At 43.8% G+C, this 16293-nt stretch overlaps 1 protein-coding gene across 1 annotated transcript in view; it reads left to right on the top strand.

The window, feature by feature from the left end:
• Window positions 1-4338: 4338 nt before the first annotated feature.
• GNB5 (G protein subunit beta 5) overlaps window positions 4339-16293 on the top strand; it is a 50335-nt gene continuing 38380 nt past the window's right edge. The window contains exon 1 of the mRNA XM_058294219.1: window positions 4339-4566. Coding sequence (XP_058150202.1) covers window positions 4455-4566 — 112 coding nt within the window. The 5' untranslated portion in view covers window positions 4339-4454. The remainder of the gene's footprint in view (window positions 4567-16293) is intronic.

Below are 16293 nucleotides of genomic sequence, written 5' to 3'. Positions count from 1 at the left end.
TCCGAAGCTTTAAATTATAGTGTCCATTACAATTCTGCTTCCCATTGTGAAACCCACAGGACTGAGAGTTCTGCCATGATCCACTGTGACACATCTGCAAGCTGCCACAACTGGTTAAACTTAATCATGATAAATTTTAAAACCTATTGTCTGATGTTTTCTCAGTGACTAAATAATAAATGAGTAGGTTGTTGACTGAGCATGTTCTAATAAACCAAAGGTTACAAATTAACTGTATTTACTTTATTCCACAGGTAGAGGTCTGAGCAACTACCATGATAAAAGAAGATGAGGTTTTAGAAAGCCGTTTCTGTTGGCTTTTCATATTCTCTTCCTTTTTTTCTTTTTTAGCATCATCTTGGGTAAAAGATGTGTGATCAGACCTTTCTAGTTAATGTGTTTGGCTCCTGTGACAAATGTTTCAAACAAAGAGCTCTGAGGCCGGTGTTTAAGAAATCTCAACAACTCAACTATTGTTCAATATGTGCAGAAATAGTAAGTAATGCCTTATTTTTTAAAATTTGACTAGTTACCCTGTCTTACAATGATATCTAATGTGAGAGTTCTGTGACAGATGGGGCACCACAGAATCTGTTTACACAACACAAACATGTCCAGCATGCCCAAGCTTGGTGAGGCAGTGTAGCATGGGGGCTCAGGGTGTACCCTCGCATCTGACTTCCTGGGCATAAACCCCAGCTATGTTCCCTGATGTGGTGTGCCCCTGGTTCTTGCCTCTCTCATCAGGCCTATTTTCCCATCTGTAAAATAGCAATGATAATAGCATCTATGCCCTAGGACTTTTGTGAGGGTCAAATGGGTTATTTTGATAAAATGTTAACACACTACCTAGCAACCAAAGGAACTCAGGCAAATACACCTCCAGGAGTACCTTTCCAAGGGCCCTGTCCCAGCTGTGCCTAGGAACGGCTCTAAATTCAGCCATATGGAACCTCAGTAGTGAGCAAAATTAAACTCAGGAAAAAGTGTTCCTTGGACCTAAGCGTTTGGCAGGGACTAGAAACTGGACACAAACCTTTGCATTTTTCAAAGTATACAAAATCAAGTGCTCTAGGACTTAAAGAGGATTTGAAAAATTGCTCTAAATAGTGTAGCTGAGCAGAGCCCCAAACTGGTGAAGAATGGTAAAGCACTCTTCTGCAAAAGCCCAGTAGGGAAACCCAAATTATCAATTCATTACAAAAATATATGTCATCGGGGAGCTGATATAGCTCAGTGATTGAGTGCCTGCTTCCCATGTAAGAGGTCCTGGGTTCAATCCTTCATACTTCCTATATATATTATATAGATAGATATATCAAAGAGAGGAAAGATGATTTTTCCATTTCATTCAACTGAAAAGTATTTTCAGTATTTAGCTTCCTGGTTCTATTATAAGCATTCACAGTTGATTACACTTAAAAAATGATTCTCATAAAGCTACAGCTGAAGGTGACATAAAAGCTTTGGTACAGAATAGTGCTTCTGATGCCATTCCAGGATTAGTGTAATGGGCTTCTATCAGAAGCACATTTTGTTCTAAATGTGACTCTACAAATCATAAAGCTGAGGACATTCAGTTCTGCAGACAAGCCTGCTTTCTGGTGGCCCTACTCTCTTGGTGCAGTGCTATTAATCTGAACAGGTGTTTTCTAAACAACTTCCTCTGTGGGCAGGAGAAAAGAGGCCAGAATCTCAGATGTGGGATTTGCTATAGCATCGAATTCTCTCCAGGATGGAGAGCCTGCTTGGAGGTACTCTCCCAGGCAAATGTTACTGGCTTTCTTCACCACAAACACTTGGAGATTTCCAAAAACTCAGAGAGCAGGCTTTGACTGAGGAGACATCCAAATGACTGACAGCTGGGTGTTTGGGGTTGTATGACACAGCCCCCAAAAGACACTTTTCATGAGTGGGCCACTGCTGAAATGCAGCAGGCCTCAACTTTTTCAATCTCCAGCTTCCTCACTTATAAAAAGTTACATGACCTCATTATTTCTAGACAGTAGACTCTCCAGATTGGAGGATGTTTGGGGTTTATTTTCACAGAGAACCCCCAGAGGAGGGCACACACCAGTGTGATGTTCCACCCCCTCCCCAGGTCTTCACAGAGAGGCAGACCCTAAGCCAGACACACACAGTACGGTCCAAGACGCACCTCGGGGTGATGAGAGGATGCTGCCCTGCTTGGGCCTCCCGAGGCGGTCCTTGTGAGAAATGCTCCTCCACCCCCGTGACCTAATGTCTCATTTAAACTACTTCATGTGAATTGCTCAAGTGTGTCAGGCAGCCCAATAACAAGGAGTACATACTGTCTGCCACCCATCAGTCTGAATGCTCTAAATATTAAACTCTCATGAGGTCCCTTTGAGGTAGCCGTTATCCCCCATTTATAGGTTAGGAACCTTGGATACAGAGAAGTTAAGTAAATCTCCAAAGTCAAACAGCAGAGCCAGGATTTTCCCCCAGGCCATCTTATCTAGAGCCTATGCACTTAATATTTTGCTCTATAACCTCTGAAACAGAGGTAATGTTTTTGCTTTTACGTATTTTTATATTTATATGACTACTTGGATCTATATAAATATATTGTATTTTATAAAATAGCCATGTTTTATTTTATATTTTATTTTTATTTTCATGCTATATATAGTTTATACATACTTTATACATATATACATTTTCCTGTTATGTATGGTGATATTATACAGTTTTATACATTCATTTAATAAACTAACATTACTTGAGCATCTACCATAGGCCAGATATTATGCTAAATACTCAGAATAAACAATGAATAAAGCTGTACTGATGTGGAAGGGAGACCAGAAGTGGCACTTAATTACATCTACTATGTTTGGAGAAGTCTGGTAAGAGTGTCACTCTGGTTATTTTTCTTAATTCTCATAACAGCCCTATGGAGTAGATACTAGCCCCCTTTCCCAGATAAGGAAACTAAGGAGCTCAGAATCTAACCTCCAAGCCAACTTTGAATAGATTAAAATAGACGACTTTCAGCTTTCCTCAGGTAAAGAGGGCCCAGGACAGGAAGTAGAGGCTGAATTCCCCAGAGGAAGGGTACAGAAAAGGGACTCACCTGGAATTCTGATTGGTAATATTCTAGAATCTGTATCTTGATCTGTCTTGCAACTCTCTCACTCTCTCTCACACACTCTCTCTCTCTCTCTCTCTCTCTCTCTCTCTCTCTCTCTCTCTCTCTCTCTCTCTCACACACACACACACACACACACACACACACACAGAAGGGAGAAGGTATGAATTGAGGACCCCGTGCTGAAGTCCAGAGGCCGGAGCCGAATGGGCTGCCTGGGCCAACGTTGTCCCTGAATTTCTAGCAGTGTGGCCAAGGGCAAGTTATTTAATATTCCTGCTCCTGGGCTTCCTCATCTGTAAAATAAGATGATAACAGTGCCCGTTCGGGGAGATTGTCGAGAGGATTAAATGATTTACACAAGTAAAGCACTTAGAGCCGGGCGCTGCAGGGGCTTAGGGAGAGGGGGATGCTTCAGTCTGCCATAGGATCCATCACCCCATCTGCGTCCTTGAGAAATGTAGCGACCCTGCCTTCCAAAGCGGAGGAAGCTGCCAAGGGTGACACGTGGAGGACCGCTGGGCTTGGCCTCCGAAGCCTCGGGTCTGGCCTCGGGTCTGGCCTCGGGTCTGGCTCCTCCGTCACCTCCCTTTGCGGGACCCCAGGCCAGGGACATGATTCCCGTGTAAGGAAAGAAAAAGCAAAGCCAAGGGCGGGACTTCTAATGCCACTGGGACCCCAGGGCAGCTCGGAGGCCAGAACTAGCTTTATTTTTGTATATTTAAGTCAATAAACGAGGAAAGTTTCCGGTTGTTGGTGGGGGAGCACCGGCGCAGGCCGAGACTCATTGTCCTCTTCTGTCCTGTCTACTGCAGGTAGAAGTCCCGGGGCCGTGTATCAAGTCCCGCTGGGGGAGCGGGGCTGGAGGGTGCTGTGTCACTGGGCTCCTCAGGCGCCCCAGGGGCACGGCAGTCCTGAGTTGGAATCCCAGCTTGTCCTCACTACGTGTGCGTCCTCGGCAAGCCACGTACCATCTTTGAGCCTCAGTTTCCCCACCTATAACACGGATACGACACTCCCGACTTCCCCGCAGTGATGTTCGCACAGCCCTAATGCAGGCAGCGCAAAGGCACAGCGCCGGGCGCGCAGCAGGCGCGGGGCGCGCGGGGAGCAGGAGGCGGAGGGCGCCGGGGCGCGCGCGCGAGGCGCGCAGCAGTGGGGGCGGCGGCCGGGGCGGGCTCTCAGCCGCAGCGTCAGCGCCGCGAGGGCGGGGCCGCGCCGGGGCCAGCCGGGCTGGGGGGCGCCCGCCGCCGCCGCGGGCCGCCGCCGCTCGGCCGCCTCCGCCCGCCCGCTCACCCGCCGGCCTCTCCCGGCTTCCCTCCCCGCGCGCCCTCTCGGGAAGATGGCAACCGACGGGCTGCACGAGAACGAGACGCTGGCGTCGCTCAAGAGCGAGGCCGAGAGCCTCAAGGGCAAACTGGAGGAGGAGCGGGCCAAGCTGCACGACGTGGAGCGTGAGTGCGGGCCGCGCGCGGGCGGCGCCCGGGGGGCGGGGAGGGGTCGCCGCCGCGGGCGCCGGGGCGGCCTCGCGGGGTCCTGGTGGGGTCCTGGTGGAGTGCCCTGGACAGGCTCCTAGCCCCCGGGGTGGGGACGGCCTGGGCCCGGGGCGGAGAGCAAGGCCCGCGCCACCGCCGGGGCGTTGGCTCCTGGACAACGGCTCCCGGGCGCCGGGGTGCTCAGCTGAGGCGGAGGTGGTGGCCCGGGTCGTCCCGGGCGAGCGGGTCTCGGGCCGGAGCCGGGCCGGCCCTCGGAGGCTGCGGGCACCTTGCGTGCGTCCCCCGGCTCTCTGGCGGAGGTTGGCCCGCCCCTGGGCGGAGGCGCCTGGTGGCCGCAGCCCCTGGCAGCTGTCACTCCGACTATCTTGGGACCAATTACCGTCACCTGCCTAGAAGACGCTAAATAATCTCATTCTGCCCTCGGGAGGTGGGTGGGGACGGAACAGGTAGGAGAGTGGCTCCGTGATGCCAAGCACAGTGAGCTGGTGCGGGACTTGGCCTAGGTAAATTTCCTGTTTTTGTTTTATAATCATCATTTGGCTTTCTCCATTACCGTTGTGTTTTTCCTCAGTTTTGCTGAGAAACCAGACTCTGATTTAAAAGCTAATTTCTTCAGTTTCCCGTCCCCGCCTTTGGGGGGGGGGGCTGGATGTGGGAAGAGAAGCAGAGGCATTTACCAGTTACCACCATTTAGTTCATTTAAGGCTATTTTAGAAAGCTTTTGAATAAACGTGGTGTGACTGGCCTAAAAGAACAAACAGTAGCAATCTTAAATTTACGTTATTGACCACCACCATAATTCAGAATCTACTCTGTGATTTTTATGAGTGAGAATTAAATAAGTTAAATAACTTTTCAGGATCAGATTCCCCTTTACTCTGCCTTTATGTGGTATTTTTAAGTGAATGAATCAAATGCTACAGATGCCCAAATTTCTTAAACCCTGGCCTTTGGCATGGTAGGGGATAAAAAGTGTCACATTTATTCCACCCCTGCTATGTGACAGGCTCTGTGCTGGCAAAGTGGCCTTTATTCCCACTTAACAGATGAGGAAACACCAGGGAACAGGAAGGTCAAGTAACTTGCTAAAGGCCACAGCTAATATAGTGGCAGAGCTAAAATTAAAAAAGAAGCCAAGTTTCATTTTAAGAGAAAATACTGCCCCCCTGGCAAACGGAACAAGGACCTCTTGCCATCATTGGCTGCAAAGGTCAAGAATGACCTGGGCCATCAACCAGGAACTTTTGTGGTCTTCCAGTGGTATGGACGCTATGTCCTGGAGCCAGTACAGTATATAAGACCTTTGACAGCATTACATGCTAGGGTTCAGTTCCACGTCTGATGCCTCCTGTGACAGGGCCTGCCCCAGGCTTGTGTGTGTGTGTGTGGAAGGAGTAAAAAGACTGGGGGACAATTCCTCTTCTCAAATACACTGTTGTAATGCAGTTCTAAGAGCCAGCGTTGTAGTTCACAGTTTTGTCTCTCTACACTTGATTAAGTGTTTCTTGTGCTCAGTAGACCTTCATAAACATGCCCGGTGAGTGAGGTATAACATTTAGTAGCACCACAGCCATCTCCTGCGATAGCTGTTCATTCTTACACCCCACATACTTCTGGTCAGCGATGGTGCATGATGTCCTCAGAGGCAGTGGAAGCATCTATCCCCACCTGTGCGTGAGTCAGAATCTCTGAGTTGAAAAGGCTGGAAGTCATGTGATAGTGTTCCTCTTTCTTCCCACTGCAGCTTCCAGACCACCTCTGACTGCCTTATCCAACCCTTGCTCCTCTGAGGGCCCTGTCGTTTGACTGTGCCCTCCTCTTCTTTAACCGCATGCTGCTGTCTCCTGACCTCCCTCCTTGCCAGGATCCCTTGTTTCTTAAGGACTTTGGCACAGGCCTTGAGTCTTCCTTCCGACCCTAAACCCTACCCCATCCTTAGTGTCTTCAGGGTTCACAAGAAGGCGGTGGGCTGAGACTTAAAGTGCTATAAGTAAACAATTGCCAACCAAGAATTTTATATCTGGCGAGACTTTCTTTAAGAAATAAGAGAGTGATTAAGACATTCCCAGATAAACAAAAGCTGAGGAAGTTCATTACCACTAGCCTTGCCCCACAAGCAAGGCTAAAGTCAGTTCTTCAGACTGAAACAAAAGGACACTATAGTTAGAGGTTCAAAGTGGCATGGCATTAGGAAATGAAGACCTGTGGTATACCATTTGGGTAAACATAAATGCCAGTATTATTATATTGTTTGATTTATTACTCCACTTCTTCCTATAGATGCTAAAATGCAAATGCCTAAAAGGTAATGATAATTCTATGGTTTTGGACATACAAAGATATAATTGGTAAGAAGTGCAAAAAAAGTGGGGGAACAGAGGGGCATAGGAAAAGTATATGTGCATGCTATTGAAGTCAAGTTGGTATCAACCCAAATAAGATTGTCATATATTTAGGATGTTAAATTTTAACCCCATGAGAACTATAAAGAAAATACATGAGAGATATATCCAAATAGAAAAGAGAAGGCTCTCAATATAGTACAACACAAAAAAATCAAATAAATATAAAAGCAGGCATTAATGGAAGAATTGAGTGTTTAAAAGAATGTAAGATAAAGGTGAAATAGCAAATGGCAGAAGATAATGCATTATCAGTAGTGACTTTAAATGTGAATGGATTAAACGCTCCAGTCTCTGCTTTCTGGCAAAATATGTGAAGCAAATACTGACTGATTTGAAGGGAGAAAGTGATAGTGCTACATTAATAGTAAGGGGCTTTAATGAACCACTTTCAATAATGGATAGAACATCTAGTCAGAAGATCACTAAGGAAATACAAGACATGCACAGTACTCTAAACCAACTAGACCTAACAGACATATATAGAACACTTCATCCAACAGCAACAGAATGTACATTCTTCTCAAGTGCACATGGATCATTCTCCAGGATAGGTGATATGTTAGGTCACAAAACAAACCTCAATAAATTTTTAAAAATATTGAAATTATACAATATATCTTCTCTCACCACAATGGTATGAAGCTAGAAATCAGTAACAGAGAAAGGAAAAGTTCACAAATATGTGCAAATTAAACAACATAGCCTTAAATAACCAATGATTGCTTAGTCTTAAATAAAGAGGAAATCAGAAGCAAAATTAGGAAATATGTTGAGGTGAATGAAAATGCAAATGCAAAATACCAAAACTTAAGGGATGCTGCAAAGGCAGTGCTGAGAGACAAATTTATAGTGCTAAATCCTTACAATAAAAAAGAAGAAAGACTTCAAATCAGAGACCTAACCTCAAAACTGGAAGAATTAGACAAAACTAAACCCAAAGCAAGCAGAAGGAAGGAAATAACAAAAATTAGAGCAGAGATGAATGAAACAAAGAAAAAAAATAGAATCAGTAAAACCAAAAGTTGGTTATTTGAAAAGATCACTGAAATGACAACCTTTAGCTAGACTGACAAAGAGAAAGACAGGATACAAATAACAAAAATCAGAAATAAAAGGGGGACCATTACTACCAACCCCAGTAAAATAAAAAGGACATAATATGAACCACTGTATGCCAATATATTAGATAACCTAGATGAAATGTACGAACTCAAGAAACACACAAACTGCCTCAAGAAGTAATAGAAGATCTCAACAAACCAATTACTAGTAAAAAGATTGAATTAGTCATTAAAAATCTCCAAAAATGAAAGCCTAGGACCAGATGCCTTCAGAGGGGAATTATAGGAAACATTTAAAAAAAGACTTAACTCCAATTCTGCTCAAACTCTTCCAACAAATTGAAGAGGAGGGAATACTCCCTAATTCATTCTTCAAGGCCAACATCACCCTCATACCAGTAATCAAAACAACATGGTGTGGGCACAGGCCCAACATATAGACTAATGGAATAAAATTGAGAGTTGAGAAATTTGCCCTCACATTTATGGCCAACTGATTTTTGATAATAGGGTCAAGGCCACTCAATTGGGAAAGAATAGATTCTTCAACAAATGGTGCTGGGAAAACTGGATCTCCTTTTGCAAACAACAACAAAGAAGGAGATGACCCCTATCTCACACTTTATACAAAAATCAACTCAAAATGGGTTAGAGACCTACACATAAGATCCAAACTATTAAACTACTAGAAAAAAACATCGGGAAGCATCTTCAGGACTTTGTGTTAGGCAATGGTTTCTTAGACTTTACACCCAAAGCACAAGCAACAAAACAAAATAAAGATAAATGGTACCTCATCAAAATTTAAAACTTTTGTGCCTCAAAAGATTTTATCATGAATGTAAACCAACAACTTACACAATGGGAGAAAATATTTGGCAACGACACATCTCATAAGGGTTTAATATCCAGAATATACAAAGAAATTTTACAATTCAACAATATAAAGACAAAGAACCCAGTTGAAAATGGGCAAAAGACTAGACTTGACATCTCTCCAAAGGAGAAATGTGAATGGCCAGAAAGGACATAAAAAGATGATCAACATCATTAGCCATTCGGGAAATGCAAATCAAAGTGAGAAACTTTTCACACCCACTAGAATGGCTCCTATTTAAAAAAATAGGAAATTATAAATGTTGGAAAGGAGGTAGAGAAATAGGGACAATTATTCATTGCTGGTGGCAATGTCAAATGGTGCAGCATTTGTGGAAGGACTGTGGCAGTTCCTAAGGAAGTTTATGTCTAAAATTACGCTATTACCCTGCAATCCCGCTTCTAGGTATATACCCAAAAGAATTGAAAGCAGGTACTTGAACAGATATTTTCCCACTGATGATCATGGTGTCATTATTCACAATTAACAAAAGATGGAAGGAACCCAAGTGTCTATCAACCAATGAATGGATAAACAAAGTGTGGTATATACGCACAATGGAATTTCATTCAGACATAAAAAGGAATGAAGTTCTGATACAAGCTACAACATGGATGAACCTTGAAGACATCGTGTTGAGTGATAGAAGCTAGACACAAAAGGGCAAATGTTGTTTCACCTCACGGAAATGAAATAATTAGAATAAACAAACTCTCAGAGTCAGAATCTACATTATAGGTTCCCAGGGGATGAGGTAGGAATAGGGATTGGGAAGTTAAGGTTTAAAATGTATAGTTTTCCTATTTGGAATGTTGGAAATGTTTTGGTAATGGAAGGTGGTAATGGTAGCGCAGCGTTGTGAATGCCATTAACAGCACTGAAATATTAATATATATCTGAATATGATTAAGAGGGGAAATGTTAGATTGTATATATGTTAATAAATTTTTTTTAAATTCATGGAACTGCACTACAAACAGTGCAATCTAAGTTAAAGCATACACTATAGTTAATAGCACAATTATTAAAATGTGTTCTCATCAATTGTAACAAATGTTCCACACCAATGGAAGGTGTAAGTAGGGTGGTATATGGAAATCCTATTTTTATGCATGATTATTCTGTAATTCCACTACTTCTCTAATAAAGAAATAAAGAATCCTTAACTTGAAGTTAAACTGAGGAATGATCTGGCAGGCTGAAAGCAGATGAAGCAGGAAGGACTCAGTGTATATTTCCACTGACATATGTAGCAGCCTCCTGTGGTTCTGTGGAAGCTTCATCCAGATCTCCAGCTGCTTTGGGGAAGATTTTAGTATTAGATAGCTAATACAAACTACTCAAAGAAAATTTATATAACTTTAAAAAATACAATCCAGACTGAATTTGCGCAAAGCACAGGATTTATCATCATATGCTATTGACTTTTCTATCTCTTCCCAATATAATTTTGTGAAAGTCTTTATTTTGGCATACTTTATGGCTGTAACCCTGGTCTATTCTGATTTTATGGTTTAGGGAGAATCTAGGAAAACCAAATTCTGATAAGTCTACAACAATTTATTTTTTCCTTCCTCTAAGGATAATTCATTCTCTATACTGAGACTTATACAAGTTAGTTTCTCTATAGAGTAATCCTCTTTCCTGTCAGTCCTTCCAGATGCTGCCTGCAGCTGTCAGAGCAGAAAGCAGACCTTCTCTTCTTTCCTCTCCCCTTCCTTTGCTGTGCACTCCTAAGTACACACGAGTGGCTACCTGAAAAATGTTTTTGAAATAATGTCACAATCAGCTAATACTCACTATTGAAAGTTTGGAAAGTTAGCAGAAAACATAAAAACAATTCATCCATAACCCCATCTTCCAAAAGGAGGCACTTTTGATATTTTGGTATATTTCATAGTTTATATTTCTATGGTTTCGTGTATATTTATAAGCACACTGGGGATTGTACCAGAGATAGAGATGAGCTTAGTTTGACAAGCTTTTCATGTTATTTATCTTTTTTTCAATTGTTCTTTATAACTATATGATATTCTTTCTAAATTAAAGGCTGTTCCATAAATTAACACTTCCAACTTTCAATTAAGGAATTCAGAGTAGAACTTTTTTGTGGACAATAAGTGCTTCAGGATTATTTTTTAAATAGTTCTGTTTTTTCTATTTAAGACATCTCACTTGCCTTTGAGCTCATTTTGATTTAATCCTTCTATATTTAAAATCAGTTCCAAAATGTTCATTTTTGGAAGGTTTTCGAGCATTGTTCATGCTCTGGTAATTTTTTTCATGACCTTATGGAATAATGAGAAGGACCATTTTGCATATTTTGGTTGTATGAGTTTATGTGGTCTTTGAATTCTTGTGTATTGACTATCACAAAATACATTTTGCTGCAGATTCATGTGTGCACAGATTATAAAATAAATAGCAAAGGTATTCCCTGAAAGTTGAGAAGAAACCACATCTTGATGAAAAGTTAGTCTTCACCTGAAACCAGAATTACAGATTATTTCCAAGACTCCATCTAGATAAATACTAAAATTATATAGAGCCAGAACATAGGCTCCCAGAAGACATTGGTTTACCACTGATTGATAAATTATGTGTTCCACCACCCCCAGTCCTCATTTTCCTCTTCCAAGAAGTAAGAGTGATAGTGTAGCTCATTGGCCTTCACACTTGCTGTTTGGACCTCAGGGACACGCTGCACAGACAAGGCATGCTACACCAACGAGGCATGCTGCACCGACGAGGCATGCTGCACAGACGAGGCACGCTGCACAGACGAGGCCTGCTGCACAGACGAGGCCTGCTGCACAGATGAGGCCTGCTGCACAGACAAGGCACGCTGCACAGACGTGGCACACTGCACCGACGAGGCACGCTGCACAGACGAGGCACGCTGTACCGATGAGGCCTGCTGCACCGATGAGGCCTGCTGCACAGACAAGGCCTGCTGCATGGATGAGGCATGCTGCACAGACCAGGCATGCTGCACAGATGAAGTACACAGCACATACCAGGCACACTGTACAGATAAGGCACACTACACAGATGAGTCTCTGAGCCTAGCCCTCCTCCTTCCACTGTTGTCTATGGGGAAAAAAACTGGGGTGAGGGACTCCTAGAGTTAAAATAGAAGTTTGAAAGCCACTTTCCACATGGTTGCCAAACTCCAGGCTCCATGAGGCAAGACCCTGTCCATCTTGGTAAGTCCTACATGTCTGTGCCCAGCGCCGGGGAGGGCCCCTGGGAGGTGCTCAGTACCGCTCATTGAGTTACTAAGGTCTCTCCTCACTTTAACCTTCCACGACTCTCCCAGCTGCATGGTGGCTGGGCAGGACCAGGGCTGGTGTCTTGGCTCTTGGCCTAGAGTCCCTGAGTCTGTGACCCATGCTCAAGAAGTATTGGGAATCCAAGGTTGGGGGGTGTGTCCTTAGACTGAGAAGCTATTATCACTGCTTCACCTGGGCCTTAATTTTCTGAGGAATCACAGCTGCTGCCCAGAGTTTATCCCACTCTTCAAGGTATTCTTCTGTTCTTAGGGATCTGAGTGCGTGTACATAAGGTCCTTAGCTGCCCTGAGCTAAGCCTGTGTCCTTGGGCTGGTTGTGTGAAGCTCTCAGCCCAGCACCTGTCACCCAGGAGGCATGCAATAAATGGTGGATATTGGCAACTTGCAATGAGAGCTTTTAAAAATGTGCTTTTCCTTTGACTCAGAAGTTCCACTAAATGGAATTTATCTAAAGAGGTGATGACATATGATGGTGGCAGCACTGGATCAAAGTGTCTATCAGTAGGTACATCTGTATGGTAATGTTATGGTGTCATTAATTTTTAATTATATTTGATATGGAGAAACATCCATTAATATGTAGGATTTAAATGGATCCCCCAAATTAGATGTAGAGTGTGATCTCTTACACACATATACACATGTGTGCTCACATAGAGAAAAGGTCTGGAAGGATATACACCAAAATGCTAGGAATGGTCAGGTTAAATGAAATTATAAGTCATCATATGTTTCTATTTTCTGATTATTTCAATAAGCATATATTTACTACTATAATTATATAAAAAACTATGAAAGAAAAAGAAAAGAAAACCTTTCCCTGTCAATAATTCCATTTTTTCACTTTCCATTCTCTCCTTTCCTAAACGTGATCTCTAGTTTTTAGGGCCCTTCCATTTCAGAACCACTTCCCCTGCCTGACATTCCAGTCCTCAGTCCCTCGTACCTCAATTCTGAATTTTGGTTTCCCACCTGCCAGGTACCTATTAGGCACTTAAAGTTGCCTTCCCAATTAATCCTCAGAACACCCCATAGATTAGGTCATTATTCTCCATTTTACTAATAGCAAACAAATTCAAATGTTAAAAAGCCAGCCTCTCTCCCACCATTTCCCTACCCCAACTCCTACACATTTTTCAGAACTCATGACACCTCCTCTGATGGCCACACCTGCCAGCAGAGCAGCCACATTATCCTCTGGCACCTGGGTGACAGCCTCTATTAGCCACCTTACACTGCACGGGTAGCAGTTACCCACTGCTGGCCTCCTGCCCTACAGACTGTGCTTTTCCAGGCTCATCTGGGAGGGACTGTGGGGCAGTGGGGTGTTGCAGAGAATGGCCATGCTCTCCAAGGAAAGGTGGATCTCCTAACTGGTTTCCCTCCTCCAATGTTGTCTCCATGAATACTGCCCTGCTCATGGAGACAATATATATATTTGCAGCTGAAGATATTCATTCAGAAGGCAAATATTCCTGAATCACTCCCCTTATGAGAACCCTCCGGCAGGTTGCATCACCATGTGATAAAGCCTGAGCCCCGCTGCATGCCATTACTTGTCTGTGCCTGCCCCTCTCACCCTCCCCACGCCACTGGTAGCAAGTTGCTTGTGGTACCCCTAAGAATACCTGCTTATTTCATACCCCTGGGGCCTTTGCCTTTGCTGTTCTCTTGGCCTAGAATGCCTTCCCATAGCCCCCTTTCACCTGACTCACTCTTATCCTTTAGACTGAGCTCAAATATCACCCCCAGAGGCCCAGTGTACTGCCCCACCTCGGGGGCAGTAGCTCCCTGTCTGTACCTCTAACGTACAAGTCACACGTACTACTGAGTCATCCTGAAAGGCTCTGTGTTCTCCATGGAGAACAGACTTCCATACAGCTCCCCAGGTCTCACACAGCCTGAACTGGGATAAACCAGGAAGGAACTTGAGAGCAGATTTTAAATGGTTTAAAGGTTTGTGTATATTATAGAACAGGTCAAGTTTGAGTTATTCAGGGAACAGAATAAGCTGCTAGGAAAGAAGTAGGCACACACACGAAAAATGAAAGCTGGATGTTGAGCTCCTTAGATCAGAAAATATGTCTAAAACCACTTTGTGTTTCCCACTCCCAGTGCTACTGAATTTGTCCTGATTTATGGATTGCTTTGCATTTGAAGCAAGGATGACAGACTGGTGGCGAGGGAGAGAGAGAGAGGTACAGAAAAAGATTGGGAAGGGGCTCAAAAATTATTTTGGTACACCAAAAACTGATGCTTAGGATTCCTACAGGTAGCTGAAAGTGAATAAATAATAAGCATTCCATTTATTCTTTCAATAAATATTTACTGAACACCCACTGTGCTCCAGGCTGCAGAATAGCAAACATTTGCAGGCTTTGACAGTTGTCCCAGCAGTCCCTTGAGGGACAGGAAGCAGGAGAAGGTGAGTGGCTTGCTCACAGTCCCGCAGCTGGCGTGGGGCAGAGATGGGCTTTCACCAAGAAGCCCGTCTGCAGAGCCTGCTCTCATTATGCCTCAGATGAAGGATTGAACAAGACAATACCTCTGACTCCTTACCTTCTAGTGCAATGTCTTGACAGATTATCATTTATAACCTAACACATTCTTATTATAGAAACTAGGTGGTTGTGTTCATCATTTCTTTTTTTAAAAAGTTAAATCCTAGAGAGGTGGTGCATTAGAAGGCAAAGGAGAACTACATCTGCCCTGATCTGAGCCCCCACAAATTATCTACAGTCTATATTCAACTTATTTGAGGGGTTTTTTTCCTTCTAGGCATTTAATTTTTTGGTTTGTTTTGAGTGCTTTAATCCAGTGGATGTTAAAATTCGGCAGATAGAAACAGGATGGAGTAGGTTGGGAATTAATCTATAGGTGGGAAGGGAATTTGCAGTGAGAAAAAAATAGTGGTTGGGATGTGTTCAGATTTACATGATTATGTAAGGAGGGCCCTGTTACGTATGGTTTATTGAGCTTTCCTTCCCTCCCTCCCTTTGCTGTGGCTATCCTAATGCTGAATTGGGAGAAGCAGCATTAATATTGGAGATGAAGTTTTAATGCTAAATCAAATGTGCTTTCAACTCTGAGCTGGTATCAGCTTATATAAAAAGCCTGTAAGAATTCAGAAAACTCTGGTTTTTCATTTCATTTGTGTTGAAAGAAGAAGGAGAAACCCAAGTTGTTCCATAATAAGCAAGAAGCACATCACTTTGGGCTAGATCTGGGGTTGGCAAACATTTTCTTCAAGGGCAAGATAGTAAACATTATGCTTTGGGGGTCATAGGAGCTCTGTCACAACCACTCAACTCTTTATTCTTGCACGAAAGCAGCCACAGACAATATGTAAACAAATGGGCACAACTGGTTTTGGGCAGTGGACCTGAGTTTGTTAACCACTGGGCCAGATGAGTAAATTTTTTTTAGGTAAAAGGAGAAGTTTTTGAGTTGCTTGCTATGCAGGGCACTAATGCTCTCAAGATGGTGAGGGAGGGCGGCGAACTTGGCGCAGTGGTTAGGGCGTCCCTCTACCACATGGGAGGTCCGTGGTTCAAGCCCTGGACCTCCTTGACCCGTGTGCAGCTGGCTCATGAGCAGTGCTGATGCGTGCAAGGAGTGCCCTGCCTCGCAGGGGTGTCCCCCGCGTAGGGGAGCCCCACGCGCAAGGAGTGCGCCCCGTAAGGAGAGCCACCCAGCACGAAAGAAAGTGCAGCCTGCCCAGGAATGGTGCCGCCCACACGGAGAGCTGACATAACAAGATGACGCAACAAAAAGAAACACAGATTCCCGTGCTGCTGACAGCAACAGAAGCGGACAAAGAAGACGCAGCAAATGGACACAGAGAACAGACAACTGGGGTGCGGGGGGAGGGGAGAGAAATAATAAATAAATCTTAAAAAAAAAATTAAAACAAAAAAGGTGGTGAGGGACTAGATGAGAAGCCTGGTTAGTTACCCATGTGAGTGCTAGGTGTGGAACTTGGGGGCTTGGTTGCATTCAGGGAAAAACCTACAGGGAGAAAGAAAAAAAAGCCTATAGACCCAGAGTTCT

This window comes from Dasypus novemcinctus, chromosome 3 (genome assembly GCF_030445035.2).
Source record: "Dasypus novemcinctus isolate mDasNov1 chromosome 3, mDasNov1.1.hap2, whole genome shotgun sequence".
In the NCBI taxonomy this organism is placed as follows: Eukaryota; Metazoa; Chordata; class Mammalia; order Cingulata; family Dasypodidae; genus Dasypus; species Dasypus novemcinctus.
Note: the sequence above shows the minus strand (reverse complement) of the source record. Positions and strands in the feature narration are given on the sequence as shown.